The 21,648-nt window shown below is 38.3% G+C and overlaps 1 protein-coding gene across 1 annotated transcript in view; it reads left to right on the top strand.

Annotated features, from left to right (window-relative positions):
* The window catches only part of DNAH11 (dynein axonemal heavy chain 11), a gene marked incomplete at both ends in the record, with an annotated part of 131,608 nt that overhangs the window by 67,027 nt on the left and 42,933 nt on the right, over positions 1-21,648 (top strand). The window contains 3 exon segments of the mRNA XM_080364203.1: positions 4,673-4,755; positions 6,319-6,420; positions 16,237-16,383. Of these exon segments, the coding sequence (XP_080220329.1) occupies positions 4,673-4,755; positions 6,319-6,420; positions 16,237-16,383 (332 nt within the window).

Raw genomic sequence — 21,648 nt, 5'->3', positions numbered from 1 at the left:
TTGGAAGTATGTCAGCTGAAGGCAATGGGTTGCACCATTAGAAAATATGGGTCCACAACAGAAGCCTGTGCAAGGACATATATGCATGTGGTGATTTCAAAAGCTTCCATGATGAATAATGGAATAAATTAAAAAGGAAGAATGTTGCTTAAGCAAACAAAGCTGATGGCCAAACATAGTAAATGGTGAGGTGCTGACAGCGCTAAGACCTGCCATAAGCTGAGAAGTTTCTAAGACTCACAGTGATTTCCTGAAGCTCCGGAAGTTTTTCAGTATCTCACACCTCTGTACAGTCATCATTCTTGACTACTCTGCACATTACCAAATTCTCTTAGAAAAGTGTAGGCTACAGAAGCAACTGTTTCTCAAAAGTATGGATATGAGGCCAGGTGAGTCAGTCACTTGATCTCTGATTTTATTTTATTCTTTTGGTCATGGCAACCCTTCAGCTTTTTCCCAAAAATGGGAACACTGTGCCTAAATGCCTTGCAGCCCACATGGCCTACACAAACATACCCTTAAATGTTATCTTCCCAGTAAGCATACTCTTTACAGCATTTCATCTTTGAGTATTCTCTGATTTCTGTTTCCTTGGTGCTCTTAATCATTACTATATATTGTAAAGCCACAACATTTATATGGCTTTTCTTCTGAACTGTATCTCTGTCACTCAGTGTGTATGCAGCCAGTTTTCCCCATGAGCTGTTAATCTCCACTACAAATATTTGCTCTTCCTTTCTTCAACAAGTTTCTTCATTGTGTATTTTCCTCATGTTTCAAAGTTTACAGTCCATTGATGGCCTTTGTGAAGTCCCAGGATTAAGAATTAAATTTGCTAGTTTTAGGGGAATGCCATTTCTCTAATTTCCTTCCAACAGGCAAACTCAGCTGGACTACTTTAGTCATGGCATTCTTATAATGGTCTTCTCCTTAGTCCTGTCAGTATTTAGCTGGCTTCCCACTTTCGACAGAACTTTGCAGTACGGTAGTTTCATGCTCCAGCTAGAATTAATGTCAAACACAGGCAGGGCAAGTGCCCTGCATTGCTACAGGCAATCTTGTCCATATTATTGCTATTATTTTTAAATCATTGCCTTTCATTTCCAAATCCTCTTTCATCAGGACACATCAGCCTTTTCCTTGTAGTCTGTTTCACCACTGACAGAAAACTTCTTTTTATCTGTGAATCCAAGAGGAACTTGTACAGCCTCAACACAGCTTGACTTTTGACCAGCTCTTGTGGTTTCTCCTTTGAGGGCATAGGTACACATGACTATCAGCTTGACTGCTTTAATCCCAGCCAAAAACCACATGTTTTTAGGGTTTCTGGTTCTATGTTAAACTAATGAAAGTCCCAGATGTGATTATCTGATTCAATGGGAAACAAGGGTTCAATTAATTGTGCTATCTATCATTTGATGAGTCTCACCTCTCAATTTCTGAGCTCATCAACCAGTTGCCACCAAGGAGACAGGTGGGTCTGGGGCAGACAGACACAGTTACTGCCCCACTCCCCAAATGAAGGCTCAGTTATGCTATTAGACAACCAAGAAGATATTCAGGATTTCTGAGATTTGTAGCACACAAAACAGCTGCTTCTGCAGTTGGCAGGCTCGTACAGAGTTCCTGTTTCTCTATGAAAAGCTCCAGGCTTTTCTCATTTGGATGTCAGCCATCCCTTCTTGAGTACTTAGAGAGCTGATTTTCAAGGGTACATCTATATTAGTAAATTTATGAAGTCTCTTTTGTGGCCTTGAGAACTAGAGTTGTGACATGACTGGCATCTACATGACTTAGCTTTTCCCTTGCTCTGCTCACAAGATGATGGTGATGATGGTGTACAGCTATTCCTTCTTTTTTTTTTTTTTTTTTTTTTTTTAATATAGTCTGCTGTTAAATTAGACTGTTATTTACAGCCTGGGCAGAAGACGTTTTCAAAATATAGCCTCCTTGCTTAAGCAAAGAGTACTCAAAATGTAGTCAGTAATAATTACACATTTTTCCTCACAACTTCCGTTATCAGATCGCATGGCATCTTCATTATTCTGTGTGCATGAAGTCCTTTATAATATTGGGAATTCACTGGAGTGAATGCAAACGAACCCTGAAAACATGCCACATCAAATCCATGCCTGGTGTGGTTTTACCAAACTTAACTAAAGCTAAAGGAGATAGAAAGGTTATGCCATGGTGAGGATCTGGTTGCCTGCTTTTTATGACTACCGTTTCAGGTATATGTTGTATCTTATATTTCTGTTGTCCACAAAAAATAATTAACAAAGACACAGTTACCTAATTAGAGTTTTATATTATAGCTAGGGTTCTGCTGGAATCTTCTGCCTAGCAATATAATACAGTGAAAATCACTCCCTCATAACTTTGTGTTTTAGAGAAAAGTAATGGAAATTATGAATAGTGTGTTTGAATTTGAGCTCTAGACCTAGCTATTCCAAGAAGTAATATATTAAAAGATTGAGAAATTGTTCTTCTAAACTTCATCCTGACATGATAATCTACAAAGTTTGTGTGTAGGTAACTAATTTCATCTATCGCTACTTTTTATTGGATTTAATTGCTTCTGTTGATTCTCTGCAAGGTTTCTGCAATTCAGATCCATTGCTGTCCTCTTTATTGTTGGCCTTTGCAGATCCCCTCATGTAGTCTCTCCTTAGCCTTCATAGCAGTTCTTTTCGACTGTTATCTTCTGCTTTGTAATCTGCACTTGTAAAATTACAGCTAGGTATTTGAATATGTATGAATTGCAAACAAAAGACTGGTATATCTGTATTTTTTTAACAGTAAGTTCACCTGCTAGCTGTTTTCAGGGATATTCACAGTGTAGTTATGACAGTTTAGTCCAGGCTGCTTACTAATGTATGTTGCCTTTTTTATGGTCAGGCTTTCCAGCTGAATAATCCTGGTAGGACCAGTGTTTGCCTGGTATTTCTTGCAAAGACTTTCAGTAGGGCTCGCTTACCAGGCTCAGAAACTTGTGCTAGATATCACTGTGTTCACTTCCTGCTCCATACTCATTTGTTCTGGAAGTTAGTTAACTGTTGAGAGGCTTTTGTGTCCTGTGGTTATCCACATGAGCTCAAATAGTACTGTGTTCCATAGACACAAGATTAGAATAAAGATTAGAACATACTACTATAGTGTACTCTTAAAAACTTCCAGAGTTTTTTTTTTTTTTCAAGGGGTGGTTAAGGGCAAGAAAAAACCAGATGAATTCTAGGTATGACTTAGTTAATCTAGAATTTAGATGTTAGGGTAAAATTAAAAGTAAGCAATCCTGAAAAGTCAGTAATATTTTCTCAGGGATCTGCAGTTCGTACAAACTAATGCAGCTCCTTATAGATGCAAGTATTTCTTTTAAATCACTCCTAACAGATAAGAACTTTCTCCCCTGAAGTTCAAAATAAAATTGATATAAATAGGGCATAAATAGTAATCATTGCACACAAACAATTGTTCAACATTTAGGAAGGATAAAATATCCTCCTTACTTAGGATACAAGACTAAAGAAGACACTAGTTCTGACTTGTGTTTGGCAAACAGTCTAAGACTTGGATTTGGAGTTTTCTTGCAGTCCAGTACTTGGAGGGTTAAGTCAAAATATGTGCAATGAGAGTAGTGTAGGAGGGTGTAGAAGATGTAACTTGCAAGACTGTGTATGGTTTGCAGCTTTGGAGATGTGATAGATTCAGTTAGCAGCACTGCCATAGCAAGGGCATTTGTAAGAAGCACATCGAAGTGGGGACAGATACCTCTACACTCTCCATTACCACTGATACCATACCAGGGATAGTATCCAAATCTGAGAAAGTGCCTACTAGAATAGTAAATGAGGTGCCTCAAGCATCAAAACTGCTCACCATGCTTCTGATATTATAATTGGACATAGAATTTTATCAGAAAATTAGATTAAATGAATGAGAGGGAGACAGAATGTGTAATTGAAGGACACATGGTATGACAGAGAAGAAACTTCAGAAAACTCACAGAAGTGTACAAGAGAATTATGAAACAGACCTAGCAGATTTTTCATGTATGTTTCTTCTCTGATTCAGAGTTTTGGGGTAGAGACCATTTATTCTTTCATCTTTTTGATTGTTTCTTGTGTTTGCCCTTCTTTCTCATCAGCCTGATTAAATTTTGCTGTAAATTCCAAGATATTTCTGTGGTCTTTGTAAAGTTTTAATGTCGTTTTCATCACGTGGATAGAATGGATTTCTACATGGACATTTCTGCCATTGGCATCTTCATGCTGAACACATTCAAAGTAGATGACATTTTCTTCTGTTCCTCAGACCAACTTGCTGACTAGCCTGTCTTTCAAACATCCCTGGACAACCTGGACTCCACTGTGTTTTTGCATGGGTGTCTATATTTCTGCCTAAATTATTGAAGATGAGGAGAACATTAATTTCTTGCAAAGATGAGAACAAGCACTGCTGTTTGTAATTCTTGCAGGAATCAAAGGTCACAAGTGATTTAAAACCAGTGGTTTCTCTTGCTGATGCATGCTCGAATACTTCCTATACAAATGTGCAAATTGCCTCTAGTTAGAAGAATTTTAGGTTCATGTAAGAGAGGTATTTTTCTGTTTGACAATAAGCTAGATCAGTAAGGGGACCAGAATGACTACAATTCAAAACTCTGTTTTAACAGTAAATAGTCCTCTACATCCCATTCCACAAGACAGAGAAAAAATGTACTATGAGATTACTATGCTTATCAGCTCTAGGAAACAGGTAAGCAGGTTGGAAATGGAATAAGTACTAGTAAATACCTCCATTTAGAAATATAAAGAAGTAAACAGATTTTTAAATGGCAGAACAAGTATTTAATTCACAGTGCAGTCTAAAGCATGGGCTTGGGGGTCTCTATTTATTGAATATTTATGGTTCATTCACCAGTAAATATTTCATTGAATTCTTCTCTATTTTATGCCCCATTTAGTATTTTAGTCTACATCATTTCTCCTTGTCTGTCACAACATGGGAGAATATAATTGCTTCTGTTTGCCTTCCTTGCTTCTTCCTCTTACCCTTTTTCATGTCTTTTTTGTTGAATTTCCCTATAAAATTGTTTCACATTTCTTCTGTCTTTTAGCTCTTCTGTTTCCATCATGGCTCCCAACACAAGTAACCACTGGTGCTTTTCTTACTGTTATACTTGGCTGTATCACACCCTTCTGAAAAGGGTGTCATTGATCTGAAGTCTTCAATAATCTCAAAATTCCACTTAGTTTGTGGACCCATCAGAAATAAGTTTTTTGTGAGATACAGCCTGACTAATGCTTGTGACCAGAAGCCATTTCTTAACTGATTTTGCTAAAAAGAGTGGGAATGAAAAAAAGGACATAGCCCGTTCAGGTAAAAGATTTTCTTGTTTTGACTTAGCAGTTCTACTGAAACTTACTCATCTTTCCTCATAAATAAAGGTTAACTGCAGAAATTATTGTCTTGTGTTTTCCAGTGCAGAGACATATTTTTAGAAACTATGAGATAGTGGTAACTCTTTTCGATTTTCTATGAACTCTTCTTTCCATATATGATAGAAGCTTTTTCCTCCTTTTCTTACAGCTTTCTGCAGTTCATTCTTTTTGATCCACTTTTCTCTTAATAGGTAATGTCAATTCCTGATTACTCCAGAATAAACCTGTCATTTCCCCAGCCTGCCTGACTGGGTTTTGCCTGGTTCTTGTGGCTGCTTGGCAAGTGATAGTCTTTTCTGAGACCACTTGGATCTTTTTTTGTTGGAATTAACAATATTGATGCTATATGGTTTGAGAAGCCCTGTATAGCAAAAATAGTTTATTTTGTAAGAGGCATACAGGAGACACCTCAGTCCTGTCTTAACACCCTGATGTCTGTCATTTTGCTAATTATCTAAAAGCAAATACAATGGTCAAAACATGTGCTAATGGCAGTAAGCAGGTCCACAGATACAACTGAGAGACTAGAATAACCTTTCTTCCCAAATCTAAGTTGCTTTGGGTAGGTTGAGTGATGCTAGCAGCCAGTCACATATTTATTTATTTTTCTTTGACTTTTTTAGCCTATCCTTGTTTGAAAACTCTTTTCTGCTTTTGTAGAGAGTAGTCCCTAAAACTTCACACACAAACCGAGATCCAGATCTCTTCTTCTCCCATTCTTTTAATGGGTTTGCAGCATGTATTAAAGTGGCAGGAAGTGGCTTGGATCAATTTAGCAACCCAAGAACTGGATTTGTGTCGCTGTGACCAGCTGAACATGCACCTTTCTGGCTGTCTGCATTGCAGCTAGCCCCTGTGGCTGCATTATTATTTATAGCTGTCAAACCCAGAACCTGATATGAGCATGGAGAAAGGGGAAGGAAGCCGCAAGTTCACTATGTTTGTACAGTGGAAAGGGCGTAAAACCTGTTTGCCCAAGGTAACATCCTAGCTGATTAAGTTTATTAGTTGCCAAATTTGTTTTGGAGCCTCAGCCTTGCACTGGCCACTGCTAGGCCATGGTTCATTGCATGCCTTTCTCTAATTGCCCGAACTCGCCCTGTGATTCTTTTCTCTCGCTTTTCCCTCTCACAGATCGTTCTGTGTTCCTCTGCCACCGGTGCCACACTGAGAGTGCGAGCTCGGAAGTTCCCAGCCGCAGTGAACTGCGCCACCATTGACTGTCAGCAGGAGGCTCATTGAGGAAGTCGAGGGTGTCAAGGTACAAGCCCTTCGGTCTCCTAAGAGAGCAAATGGAGATCGTTGAAAGATCGATAACTGAATAAGCTGAAAAGAACAATGCTCTTTTTACTCCTTCTTGCATACTTTTTGCCTTCGGTGTTGTCCAAGCTCACCCCTGCTAAAAGCTGAATTTTTATGGCATTTCACTGCCTATTTCCTAGCACAGGCAGGGAAGTGAGAGGTTTGTAATTTGTAGCACTGCCTTTGCAGAATCCTTCACTTCTTGGCTTTTTAGGATCTTAGAGATACAGAATTTATTTAACCCTTTCCAATACAGTTAAATGTATTCACTAGTGCTGTAGCAATTGAGGCTGAAATGTTGCAGTAAACAGCCCAGGTTAAATAAAGAAGAGTTTTCCCTCTGTTCAGCAAATAAGCAGGTGAAGATTTCCCCTATAACCACATGACAATTTTATTTAGAGTTCTGATGTTTAGGTAATGTTTCATTTTTTGTTCCTGATCAGTCTGGAAAGTGACTTCTTAGATTTTTCTAGGAAAAAAAAAAAAATACATCAGTGAGTTTCATTTCAGGCTTTCAGGGTGATGATTGCCTGGTATTCTTCTAAGAGGTTTAACAAGTTGCTTCTGCTGTCCCACCTAGTTAGCTCCCACTGTCCTGAGCAGTTTCACTGGCAGCAGGTTTTTGCTGGTGAAGCAATTCACACAGATCTAGAAAATATTTGCTTTCTTTCAGTGACTGTGGTTGCAAGGGTTTCATTCTAGAGGGCTTTTATACTCGGGACCATTTATTTGTATAGGAGATTTGTAATCCTGAGAAACCGAGGATTTCAGGAATGCCCATGGAAGAACCTTCTCATTTTAATCGTGGTAGCAGCAGTCTCTGAGCACATCTGTGTTGATACATTGCCAGTGTTTTTCCTTGTCCTCCATTCAAACCCATACAAAATACCTGGGTCTTCGGGAAATGAAGGCGGAAGTCTGCAGGGATGCTTGAAGCTGCCCCCGGGTTACCCGGCAGCCCCTTCCCCTCCTCGGGGCTGGCGGAGGCCAAGGCGGGGGATGCCCGTCTGATACCCGCGCTCCAGCGGTGTGCGGATGCCTCCTACGGGGCTGCGAGGGAAAGAGATGTTTGCAAGTCCTTGTCACGTTTCTGTTTTCTGTCAGCACCTTCTGCTTTATTTCAACAGCTCTGAAGAGATTTAAAGTGTTACTAGGATAGTTATTTGTGGTCTGGTGTACTGCATGCATGTTTTGCCCTCTTGTTAATATGATGTCAATTTGCATGTTGCCATTTATTTTAAAGAAACTGCTAGGATTACTTGGAGAAAAGAGAATGGCATCTGTTTTGACTTAAATACATATTTCTTTCAGATCCTTAACTAATTATATTTTGCTCCCTTGAAAATACATCTCCTCATCAGAATTTAGGCTTTTAATATTGAAACTGTTTTGTGAGTTCATTATTGTTATTATTATTATTTTCTTCTTTTTTTTTTTCTTTTTTTTTCTTTTTTTTTTTTTTATATTTAGGAAAGATTTCACTGATTCAAGCAACTGCTTGTGAGTCTGTCTTTCACACTAGTGTTAACTGCTCCTGGTAACTATCTTTCCTGTTCTGTTCCCAGCAAGTGAAATAAATGGCAACTAACAAAATAACATGACATTTTGTTGACAGTGAGTTAAGGTTTCCTTGTCATCAACACACCTAAAGCACTACTGGATGCCTGAGTCATGCCTGCATGTGCAGCTGATGAGAAGAGCAACAGACAAGGCAGCAGAATGCAAAAGATATTAGGATGAAACTGAGGAAGGATTTGAAAGTGATGGGAAAAGTGAACCCAGAACAGAGGCATTGAAATAACATATAAACTGTGACATTATGGGGAGACTTAAGTGAGAGAGACAGAAGAGAAGCAAAACTGCACCAGAAAGGTAGGAGAGGTGTACAGCAAAGAGTCTGAGAAGGAGTAAAAGGAATGGAGAATGATCACAGAAAAAATAGTTACTAAAGGGAAGGGGGACAGGAGAGTTGCCGAGGTGTATTAGGATATCAGAAGAATGACAGGGGCTGGGTGGAAAAAGACCACACTGAAGAACAGAGGGAATGTTAGCTGCAGTCTGTCATCCTCTCTCCACTGAAGATTTATGGAAAGTGGTCTCCTCTCCTTCTCTCATCTCTAGAGTTAGTGTGTTAATACGTCGTTTCACTTGCTCCCTTTTAGATATTTCAGGAAAGCCTTTTGTTTGTTTTTAGTAGAGAAATCTTGTTAGCCAGGGCTCATGTATGTCTAGATGTCTGGAACATACTGTAATTTTGCTGTCCCTTATGACGATCATTGCAAGGGCTATTACTCAGTGATGATTTTGGCATAATTGATGCGTAGCTCCTAATTGTCCTTTTTCAGTGTTTCTAAAAATACAGCGATCACAGTTGATAGATTTTGTGTTCATCGCTGCATAACATTACAGATTATTTTGAATTAGGGTAACTTGAAGTTAAGCTAATGATTTTTTTCCTCTTAGAAGTTCAGCACAAATATGACATCATATCCCCATTGCTTTAACAAAAACTGGAAACTATCATCTGGATTTAAGTGGTGAGAGAAAACAATAAAAAATTCACAGTGATTGTGGGAGTTGAGAAGGAAGTCTTGGATTCCTCATCTTTTCATCTTCAAACCAAGCCTAGGTACTTTTCTGGAAGATACAGTTTATCCAGGGAAGGAGAGGGGCAAATTGAGCTCAGCAGGGAGATAGTGAGCTGCAGCATCAGTATGTGCTATGAGGGATGCTGTGATCCTCCCTGCTGCCCTGTGTCAAAGTATCCAAACAGAAAAAACAAGTGATCCTCCCTGTTTGTGATGCCTGTTGAAAATATGTCCCATGAAGCCCTTTTCACTCAGAAGGATGTTGGTTAGTGTGTGGGTTAAAGACAAGAGACAGTGAGTTCAGGTATAAATGGAGGGAAATGGACAGTATCAGAAATTTAATTGATTTGGATATCCGATTTATTGATAGAAAAGAAAGGGAAAGAGCCCTCTTCTGTTTCAGTACTCAAATTGCTAAATTTATGTTGTAAAAGAGCACAAGAACACTGTGCAGTGGTTCTGAAATCCATGTACTGAGCTTAATGAACTTACAGAAGTGCCTTTAAACCTGATTTGCTATAAAACAAGACCTATAGTATTATAAAATAATGTCTCTGTATCCAAATTCAGCGTGACAGGCAATCTCCCTTACTTTAAGCTGGTGTCACATATCAGCACTGAGTCCAGAATAAAAGAATCAGGATCATTTAATCCATCCCTTTGTAAACAATAGCAATGCACATCTCTGCCATCTCTTTCAAGTATTGCGCTGTTGCTGTCTTATATGCTGCTTCTCCAGTGCTTGGCCCCAGACAGCACACACTGTTATGCATACCGAGGATAAATTCTTTATGCTCTTAGTTTATCATACTCCATAGTATTTTACAACATGTGGTACAGCAAAGGAGAAGCCTGAAGTAATTTTTTACTTTCTTCTTTTGCCTCTTATGCTCCCTGCTCACCCCCACACATACTTCCCAGTTACCTCTTCCTTCAGACAAACCCTGGCTTGGTTTTATTCTCATTTTTTATAACTGACTGCAGGATGCCTTCAAGTGCAGTGGCACTGGTCTTTTTTGCTCTTTACTTGGCATGTTTCAGCTAGCTCAACTTAACTGCAAAGGGCTAAGATTTATGAATTTGGTAATGACTAATTTATATCCTGAGGAAAGTAAAAGGGCAAAATTCCTTTCGAACACTAGTCATAACTTGCACTAGTGTTTTTTTTGGTTGGCTGTTTTTTTGGGCTTGGTTTTGGCTTTGTTTTTTCTGCTTAGAAGTCAGTCAGCCAAGGCCTAGAATAGAGAGACTGCATAAGAATGGAGAGACTTCACCCTTATATTTTCTTTCAGATTGTATATAGGCTTATTGCTCAGTTGTCTTTAGGACTACTGAATGGTTTTGATTCGTACCAGCCTGATCTTTATTATTGGCTTTAAGCTACTTTATGCTTTTTGGTGAACTGCAGTTAAATCAGATTTTGTTCCTGTATCAACTCTTTTTTGTTTGCTTTTTTTTTTAATAAAGAAGGCTAAATTAGCAATAATAATTTCCTTTGCCTACAACCCTGAATGGGCATATATTGAAAAGTACAATGCAGTATTAAAAAAGAAAAAAACCTGGAGATAAATGAATGGCAGAATAAATAATTTATGCTAATGAAATTACTGCAATTAGTAGTTCCACAATGACCCTTTTAAAAGCCACAGCTGTTAATGTCAGGAAGTGCTGTCACCGCTGACCTTATCATAAGAGAAAGTGACAAATTGAAAATGCAGGGAAGACCAGTCCTCAAAGAGGTCTGTTCGGGAACGATTAGTGTTTTCTGAAAACCAGTGTGAATTACAACCAGCTGCTCTCTGGCTCGGCGTGTCTCCCATGCTGTGCCATTTTGTTAAGCTCGATAACAATAGTTATTTTGCCCCATTGAGACAAGTTGTCTCGGGCCACTTCCAGCTCTACCGGAACCCACTTCTTCCCTCACTGATTTACAAATGAAACTGTTGTTAGAGGGCTTTTCAGGCCTCTGAGTAGAGACCTCTCATAAGGATCATGTGTAAGGAGGTTGTCTTTCACAGGGAAGAACTGTACTGCGGGGTGCGTGTGTGTCACAAACAATGAAAAAGAGAAAAAGGCTGAAACACATTTCAGCTGGAAGCAAAGCACTGCTCAAATTTGCATAAAATGTCCATTCCTGCTGACTAGCCTTGCATTTACAAACAATTTTATTTTTAAGATGGATTTATGCTAGCTTTGCCTCAACTAATGATGTTCCAATTTTTTTTACTTGTAAAGCAATTTATTTCTGCTTTCCCTAAATGTAAATCATTCTTTATTTAGTCCTTGTTTTAATTTCTGTTTTTGTAATCACAGGTGAAATAAGTATTCTTCTAAACTACCTTTTAAAAGTCACAGGAAAATAATGAGGTTTCTTACTGAGAAAAATGGCAAGAATTTCTGCATCAACCTGATTGTAATATTAATGATGTAGATTTAAAACATTTAACTGCATCAACAGCCACTCGTGAGCAATTTTCCCAAAGTTCCCTAAGCATTATTGACAATGCTTTGGTAAATTATGTGTGACTTTCCTAAGAGTTGGTGTAGCTCATTTAATTCATATTAATTGATTTTTAGGCTGTCCTTGATTAATTGAACTGGGTTTGTCTTGTACAGAATGCAATAAATAATCATTAAAATGAGGGAGATGTGACTCTACAAATTATAAAGTTAAGTCTGCTGGAAGTCATAGAGGACAAAATGGAAGTTAGTTACAGTAATGATGTTAAATAGGTTTTCTTAGCATGTCCCTGTTCATTTTAGATACAGTACTCTTGCTTAGACATGTACGTACATATATTCTGGTAATATAGGTAGATAGGGTCCTTCAAAACAACAACAAAATAATTTTATGGATTTCTAATTCAAAGTAGTGTAGTAGTATATTGTATTTGCTAGTTCAGTTTTCGAAACATTTAGAAAAAGGACATTTGAGATTTAGTTCTAGAACTACTTCTCTCTTTGCCGTGAGAGGTGAACTAAGACAGGCATTTTACCTCTGCATTTTACTCAGAAATACATGACTAAATGACCATCTGGAACTGTTTTAAATACACCTAGCCTTTTTTGCTTATCATATACTATATGAAAAGAGTTTTCCAGTCTCACAACTGCATTTTACTCCCTGTGATGAGAGAGAAGCCCCAAGCAGAGCTGTGTGGCACTCAATGCAACCTACAGGACCCCTCTGGGGTCCCTCCTGCAGCCTGCTGAGATTTGCTTGGAGGTGGAGGTAGATTTGTGGTCTGATGCATGGGTAGCACATAGGGAAGAGTGTGAACTGTCACAGCTCAGAGTGACTCTGAAGTTGTAACCACTTTTCTGATCATCTGCCCCTTGAAACTGATGAAAGATCTCTTCAGCACAGAAATGTTACTGATTTCCTGACATTTTATGGTATGTAGAGAGTCAGCTTTCAGAAGCACCCCATGGTGATCTAATTCTGCCCTCCTACCAGTTCATGTTAGTTTGTCACTGAATTTGACAAGCACACATAAGCAGAGACTTGTACAACTTTAGAAATCCAAATCGTGGAGTCCAGTTCTGCTCTATCTTAAGTTAATGGCATAAATGCACTTCACTTTGAATAGGAATTTGATGATTTATGACGTATATGGGGATTTGTGTGATTAAAGTAAACACTCTATTGTATTTCTTTAACCTACAGAGCATTTTTCTTAAACAAGTTTTCCAGAGGTGAAATAAAAAATCCATCCAGTATTAACTCTGCTTATAGCAGTATAGTGGATGATTTAATGTCTAGTTTTAGCTGTAAGAAGCATTTATTTGAAAAAAAAAAAAAAAAAATGGAAGTATGCTGAAGCATTGAGCTTCTATGCTGATGAAGGCTTAATGAATGCCAGCACAGAACTAATTAATTTACGTGCAAAAAAGTTAAGGGAGGCTCACTTTGGTTTCATGTTTGTTACATGCTGACAAAATTATATTAAGAGTAGGCTGAAGAATAGACTGGGGAAGGAGCCATCCTTAGAAACATAACCTTTTCTGACTTACATGGGTATGCTTAATTTTTGAAACATTTCTTTGTTCCTCTGTTTCCATTTGTTCTTGTTCCTTGGATATGTTTGGCGTCTTATCCAGGACTTCATTTGTGATTTCACAGCTTATGCCCATACCATTGTGAGTATGCTGAGTGCCAAATACAATCATAATGAAAGGTGATACAATTACACCACTCCAAAGAGTTTTCTGGAGCAAATCATTCTTTATAAGATCCTCCTAAAGAGAAAAAGCAATATGTCAGGACACGTGGAGCACTTGGTGAATGGCATGCAGAAGCTGAAGGCAGCAGCTTTCCAGGTAAACTGTGAAAGTCACAACCCTTTTTTTCATTTTTTATATGTAATCTTGGTTTTGTTGCTAATAAAACAAAGTTGTCACAGTACCTTTTCATTAGACTGTTTAGTTGCAATTTTGTGTTTCATTGAAATGACCTAATTTTGGAAACTGAGGTTTGTGGTTTTTTGTCATATAGAAGCTCTTTGAGCTCTTTAGATGTCTTTGGAAAGGGAGCTCCTTCCATTCGAGCAAGGACAAAGTCTGGAGACAGGCTGAGTGTAGTGGGGCCACAGTAAAAGGGTACAAGGGAAAGCAAGTACCACAGTAAGAGCCAGATGATAGTACAGAGAAGATGCAGTTCTGTACATGGGGATTTCGTGCATAACCAATGACCAGCTGAGGGGTAATGGAGGCAGCAGAAACAAGTATGGCACCTTTGCATCACCTGTGGTCACCTCCTTGTGGGAGTAGTGCCCATTCAGCACTTCTGTCAATACTTCATTTGTGGCTAGTCACTCCACAATTACAGAAGGGAGGGGAAGCTGCTTTTGGAAGCCTTTCTCCCTGCCACGTGGTCTGTAATCCCTTTTATGGATGCCAAAGACAAGCTGTAATCCAGCAATTTCTTTATAGAAAGTCTATGTGTCTTATATGGAAACTGCAAATGAAATGCTCAGCCCCAGACTATGCATAACGTTGCACCTGCATGCTACTACCTGAGATTAATAATGGGATCTGACTGGCTTACTCCCACTTTTCAAGCTGAATACTTGTGAAAATAAATGGTCAACAGCAAGGGGTGACTGCTTTTTTTGACGTTTTTGATAAGGTATCCAATACTAGTAAATTATTAAAATGGTCTTTTTCTCAGATTCTAATTTGATGATGAACAAAAGGTAATTTGACAATTTGAAGTGCCATATGCTGTGAAGCATATGTAGCTGCAGCTCCTGCCTAGCCAGGTTCTTGAACACTGAGCCATTTTTATCATGCACGCCAGAGCTCTATACAAGATTATCAAACATAGCACCATTTAGTTTTTGGGTTTTTTTTTACGTTTTGATTTGGGATCTTTAGAGAGCAGTGTAGGGGAAAGGGATCTGGGCGTCCTGGTGGACTGCAGGATGACCATGAGCCAGCACTGTGCCCTTGTGGCCAGGAAGGCCGATGGCATCCTGGGGTGTATTAGAAGGGAGGTGGTCAGTAGGTCGAGAGAGGTTCTCCTTCCCCTCTACTCTGCCCTGGTGAGACCTCATCTGAAATATTGTGTCCAGTTCTGGGCCCCTCAGTTCCAGAAGGACAGGGAACTGCTGGAGAGAGTCCAGCGCAGGGCAACAAAGATGATTAAGGGAGTGGAGCACCTCCCTTATGAGGAAAGGCTGAGGAAGCTGGGTCTTTTTAGCTTGGAGAAGAGGAGACTGAGGGATGACCTTATTAATGTTTACAAATATATAAAGGGTGAGTGTCATGAGGATGGAGCCAGGCTCTTCTCAGTGACAACCAGTGGTAAGACAAGGGGTAATGGGTTCAAACTGGAACACAAAAGGTTCCACTTAAATTTGAGAAGAAACTTCTTCTCAGTTAGGGTGACAGACACTGGAACAGGCTGCCCAGGGGGGCTGTGGAGTCTCCTACTCTGGAGACATTCAAAACCCGCCTGGACACATTCCTGTGTAGCCTCATCTAGGTGTTCCTGCTCTGGCAGGGGGATTGGACTAGATGATCTTTTGAGGTCCCTTCCAAACCCTGACATTCTGTGATTCTGTTATAACTCATTACTATAGCATTGGCTTCTCGTTTCAAATTGGTCAAATCTTGAAAAGCTAGGTTTTGTAAGATTTCAGGAGCTGACCATAGACAAGCTCTCAAGATCTCCCATGCAATAAAAGTTAAGCCTGCTAATATTTGTTTTCTTCTTTGTTTTATCACCTCTATCCAGATGAGGTTAAGAAGAGTCCCCTCTGGTCTATCTGAGTAGCTGCCAGATAAAATACTTGGAGCGATAGGGGGAAAAGAACAAAACAAATAGATATTAAAAACATTTACTTTCTATGTCGGAAGGTATTGTCACTGGATATTTTGTTATGGGTTTCTTGCCTGGCAGGCAATAAATTGCTCTTTCAGCAAACTAACAGTTAGTCTTTATTAATCAATCTCTGAGTCTGTCTTAACCTTTCAGAAAACCTCTGCTGGAATTACATGTTCAGAGTGATTACTCAGCATTTTCCATAATGTCCTTTTGCTTTTATGTTTGCATCTTTGCTAAGTGCTGCAACAGGGCCCTGCTGCAAGCTGAGACACCTGGTTACAAACACGGCCTCAGCAGGTGGGCAGACATCTGGCCATCTCAAGGGGGCTGTGGGGTCCCTGGTGGGAACAGGTTGTTATTAAATTCTTTAAATCAACAAAATTCTGTGAGCTACAAATGTGGATCTGCCAAATGCAAACAAAATAAAAGAGGAAAAGACAGGACTTTTAGTACCAAGACCTATGAAGCATGAATTTTGTTTTACGTTTCAGTTTTTGGGGCCCATGTGGCATAATCTCTTAAGTACAATACCTAATGACTCTTGCTCCTGAATAACACATTACCCTTTGCCCCATAGGTAGAAGATCTAAAATCCAAACTTGCTTCTCAAGAGGCAGAACTGCAACTGAAATATCAAGATGCTGAACCTTTGATTGCTAAGATCGGGTTTCAGACTGAGAAAGTGAGCCAAGAAAAGGCCATTGCAGATGCAGAGGAGCAAAAGGTCAGTCTAATTCCCTCATTTAGTGCTGTTAAGCTATATTTAGCACAAAATAAACCTCTTTAGGTGAACAGTTTTTAACAACTTCCTCTCCAGGGAGCATAAAGTCTAAAGAATTATTATACTTACACATGTAACAGCATTTCACACCGTGATTACCACTTGACCTTTCTTTACATTATGTCTTTTCCCAACCTTTTAGCTGTTTTAATGAGATGAAAGAACAATAAATACTGAGCTCATTCAAGCATTTAATGGATGTGGATCTTGAGAATCAGACTTATTTGTAATACATTAAAGGTCAGAGAGTCATCTCTGAGCACTTGAGATTTCTTGAGGCTTTGAGGGTCGAGATAAATTGAACAACTCAATTGATACAGAAGTTCATTCCAGTATCTCACAATATTACAAGGTGCAAACCTTGAATTTTAAGACTATTGTAGCATTCCTAATAATACGTGTCAAGCGTTGACTCTTCTTTTTGCTTGCAGTCCAGCCTATTAACATTAGTTACCAACATCTGTATTAGAAACATAAAGGTTTACATGCATTAATCCTCACCACAGAACAAACAGAAATGCATAATTTCATCTGGACTATACAATTTTTGTCTACTGTTACAAGCACAGTTTTTGAAATACAGCACTAGTAGTATGGAATGCTGTAAACTTAAGTTCTTTTTCCATTAAAATCCAAATGGCTTATTTGACTCTGGCATTTTGCTAAGAAATCTAATGTACGTTGTGTTGTTTATCAATACTGCAAAGTGAAAATTTTAACTGACCAGTAACAGTTATTAATGACTGATTTTGAGCAATGAAAACTTGAAGTTGCCAAGAGCTTTGTAAACATTCTTCAGATATTGATCAACAGGGAAGCCTATACTCTCTTAGAAATCAAAGTGGTCTTTCATTCTCTTCTGTTTTGTTTCTTAAAGACATTATTATTGGGTGATATGTAATACTTCTCTAATGACCTTGTGTCTTATCCAAATTTTATTGAGAGAAAAGTTATTTTTGACAGTGACATAAATGAAGACCAGATCAGGACTTTTATATTTCTCTGGATTATGCTAGTTATGGACTTCAGCTTTTTGCTGATCTATCTTATCTAGAACTTGAAAACTGCTGTGAAGTTTGAAGTCCAAATAGTGCAATTAATTAATCGTGAACAAATTGGATCCAATAGCTCAACATCCTACCAACTACTTTTCAGTGGTGCATTTCCTATATTGGTTCCATATGCTTGTGATGGATTTGCATGATCAAAATACACCCTTAACACAATTTTAACTACTTCATTAAGCAACAAGGTGAAACACACAGAGTGATTATTGTGACATAATCACATCTTTGGGCCACTTTGTTTCAGGGATGAAGTTCAGTGCATGACATTAATGATTACCACACTCCCCTGTTCATTGCTTTATTGCACTTCTGAAATGTTTTCATTGGAAATGAGAGTGTCATTTTGTGCTACATTAACCTAAGGCTATTTCATAAGGTTGATGACAATTTCTAAATATTAATCTTCTATAATTTTTGTTGAAAAAAATCAGCAGATGAGAATATATCTTCCAGCTAAGTTGTGAATACTCTTCACAATTTATTAAAATGTGTCACCCTTTAGAAAATTATTTTGGCTTTCCTGTTGTATAGAATTCAAACTGGATTTTATAAGGTGGGGTTTTTTTTAGTTTTACAACTTTAAGCCATTAAATACCTTGGAGGTATTGCCTTAGAGTGAAGCATTACCTAAGAAAAGGTGAAGAGTGGAAGTCACTTTAGATCAGACTTATCTGGAAAAGTGGGTTCAGTCTGGATGGCCCATAAATGTGGCATGTAGTAATCAATGAATGTGCCACTGCAGTAGTGGGCAGTAACACTGCTGTCATTTTACTGGCTGTTTGTATGCTCTGAATGATGCCAGCTGGGGTGGTTTACAGGTGAAGATGCGTATACCATTGCCTTTTAAAATGAGACCTACTCCTCCAAAGGAAGAAAACACGCAGAGCATGATGTAGTTAAATGGGTGATAGTGACACTAGCTGAGGCTTAGGAGCAAAGATGGACCCAGGCTGAACTGCTTTTATGATTTGCCTCCCTCAGCTGAAGTGCACTTTTTCTTTACGTGGTATATTTGAGCCACTCTACTCATGGTCTGATTGCTAAGGGCACACTTCTTCCAGCTTTTCTAACAATTTAGCCATCATTGAAGAGCTCTATTCTGTTGAAGTTATTGGTGTGAAGGGGACTAAACTTCTGGAGACAAGGATGAAAAGCTCCTTCATCTCTTTGTGCATTGAAGTAGATTGAGAAACAGTCTTAATGCTTATCTGCAATCTGCTCTGTTTAATTTTTTCTCACTTAAATATCTTGTCCCATATTTCCTTTTGGGCATCAGGAAGCAATGAATAACTAAGCATAATTAAAAAGGGAGACAAAACTATAATACAACTTGCATGACTTAAATTAGTTGTTTGTTTTAATGGAAAATACTGAGTCACATAAGAAGCACTGTTTACTGTAAATGTAATACTTGTTCGCTTGGTTACATCCTTAAAAACTGTGACAGAAGGAGCATCTTGGCTGTTCTAAAGTTTTCACTTTAAGCTAATTTCAGTAACATGGGTCTCAAACCATGTTAGAGAAAATACAAACCAAACCAAAACTGCAACTGTATATGCAGTATTTAATTTTAAAAAATATGTCGTGGCTATTATGCAAACCAATAACCATTGGGAATTTCATGTTAAATGCTACACCGGTTTTGTTCTGCACTTTTATTTCACAAGGAATGGGGGCAATTTTTAACTTAGTTATTAACTTGTAATTTGTAAGGCATATTGATTTTTAATCTTTGTTATTTCCACAGACAGTGTCTGTGTGTGTCCTGTTTCCCATGTAATAAACGTATGCATGGGAAGTGCCCCTGGCAGTTGTAGAAACACATTTTGTAAGGATATTAAATTCTTACAGAGGCTTGTTACTGCCAATGCACAGTGCTTGTTCCAAGTATTAACATCTTGATCACTGTAATATCCTCTTTCTCTGTAATTAGATTTTGCTTAAGCAAGATCTGACAGAAAATGAGCCTGTGAGATGAGCATGAGGTGCAAGGATAAAGAAGAACCAAATATAACTGACTTTGGCCCCAGGAAATCCTTAAAAATGTGTATGATAATCTTCCACATATGCAATTGCAGATGATACAGAACACCTTCCAGGGTTACTCTACGAGATAAATTTGCACCAATGAAATCATTATCAGCTTTTAAATAGATAATCAAATCATTGCAGAAAGTTGTGGAAGTGCACAGATTTTATTTAAAACTGGTACTAGCTGATGTAAGTCACTGATCTAAGCTCCTGTTAAGCCAAAACAAGAGTTTTGAGAAATCTGCTTAAATTGGTATCTGCTTAATTTCTGAACCTGAAATTAAGTACAGTGCTTTCTCATAGGGTATTTCTTTCTCTCCTTTTCTCTCCCTTGTTTTGAGGCCTATGGTTTCAGACTTGGAACTGAGAACAAGGCAAATTTACCAAAAGTTTGACAAATCTGATATATCTACTGAAAAAATGCAGTGACTGTTTTACTGGGTAGGGAAACCCCAGTATGTCACTAGAACTGACCATTGGCTCACTGGTATCTTCTCTGGTTTTCTAAGAGGGAGCCTTTGAAAGGGGGGAATGAGGGAGGCAGGGTCGGGGGGAAAGTGGCTCTTAAACTCTTAGTGAAAAATCTTTACTTTCTTTACTTTTTCTCCCCCGGACATCTCTTATTTAGCTCCAGCTTCTCCATTTGAGCTTAGATCATTAAATGCTTACAGCTTACCTGCTGAAATGGCATAAGCTGTTGAGGTCTTCCCCTGTGTTCAATAACTCCTTGAAAGTAACAGTGTGCCCTAATATTCCCCAGCTTTTTTTCTTTTTTTTTTTTTTTTAAAGAATGATTATTAATCAAACAGTACTTACAAGAAGCTTTTTCCTGATGGCTTCTAATTTTTCTTTAGATGCTGATAATTCAGCTTTTGCCTGGGCCAATGCAAAAAATTTTGGCTCTACGTCACAATACTCCTTCAAAAAGGCACACAACATATGTATGTTAGACAAGAAGTTTAGTCTCATGTTCATTATAAAAATTGAAAATGACTCCTGATAGAAGACTTTCAGATAATCTTAGCAGCCTCTCAGTACACACGTTTGCTTTAGAGCCATCTTTCAGTAGTGAGATGCAGAGATTTCTCTAATATTGACCTTAAGACTACAGGAGGTTTGATTATAGCCTGTACAAGGATATCTTAAGCAGAACTGAATCTATCCTCAGTGGGTCTGCTCTCCAACTAAAATTAATTTATATATATCATTTTCATGGCTTTAGAATATAAGTAGAAATCAGACACACATTAAGCTTGAGTAGATTTCACCCAGAATTGATTAGTTTTTTACTATTTTGTAATTAACTTGCTGTGATGCTAGGATGAATGGAAGAATCCTGCTGACAGGTGCTTAAGGGAATCACAAGTGATAAGCTTTGTCTTACACTCCAGACAGCCAGAGTCAGATGTACACTTCATGTGAAATATGTACATCTGAAGAATAATGCTTCCCAACTGTTGCATCGTAACAGCAATTCAAAAGTCATGGACAGCCACATCTTTAACACTTTCTACTGAAAATAAATACATGTGTACATACTGTTAAGCACTGAATACTTCCCAATTTATCTGTGATTGCTGTTACATTCTCCTCAGAACACTATACTGAGCTTACCAAAATAATAAATAATTTCAATAACAGAATTTTCCCTCATCAAGGCAAGAGAGGAACAGATATACCTACATACCTCATTGAATTTTACTATGTTGATGACCCAGGCACCGAGACCAGCTGCTGCAAAGGATTCTGTATGAACATAATTTGGGTTGAAATCTGGATCTTTCAAGTACTGTTCCTTGATGACTTTCAGACAATTCTGATGAATGTGCTTCTTATCACAGTTGATTAAAGCTTGTTATAAGTCATCAACCTGCAAGAAGAGACGTTTCAGTGCACCAATCCTTTTCCATTTCAGAGATTCAGAAGCTAATTCCTACCTTTGTCATAAATGCAAAACTGGAATCCTGCGCTGGCTTTTTGTTTCAGAAACATTATGTAATACAAAGCAAAAATATTATTTTCCCCCAAAGCCTGAAGTATTCACCCTCAGAAAGACATTTTATAATGCACTTGAAGAATTTGGCAGGATAAGATAAATATCATTAAATGC

The sequence above is a fragment of the Nesoenas mayeri genome (genome assembly GCF_963082525.1).
Source record: "Nesoenas mayeri genome assembly, chromosome: 2".
In the NCBI taxonomy this organism is placed as follows: domain Eukaryota; kingdom Metazoa; phylum Chordata; class Aves; order Columbiformes; family Columbidae; genus Nesoenas; species Nesoenas mayeri.
Note: the sequence above shows the minus strand (reverse complement) of the source record. Positions and strands in the feature narration are given on the sequence as shown.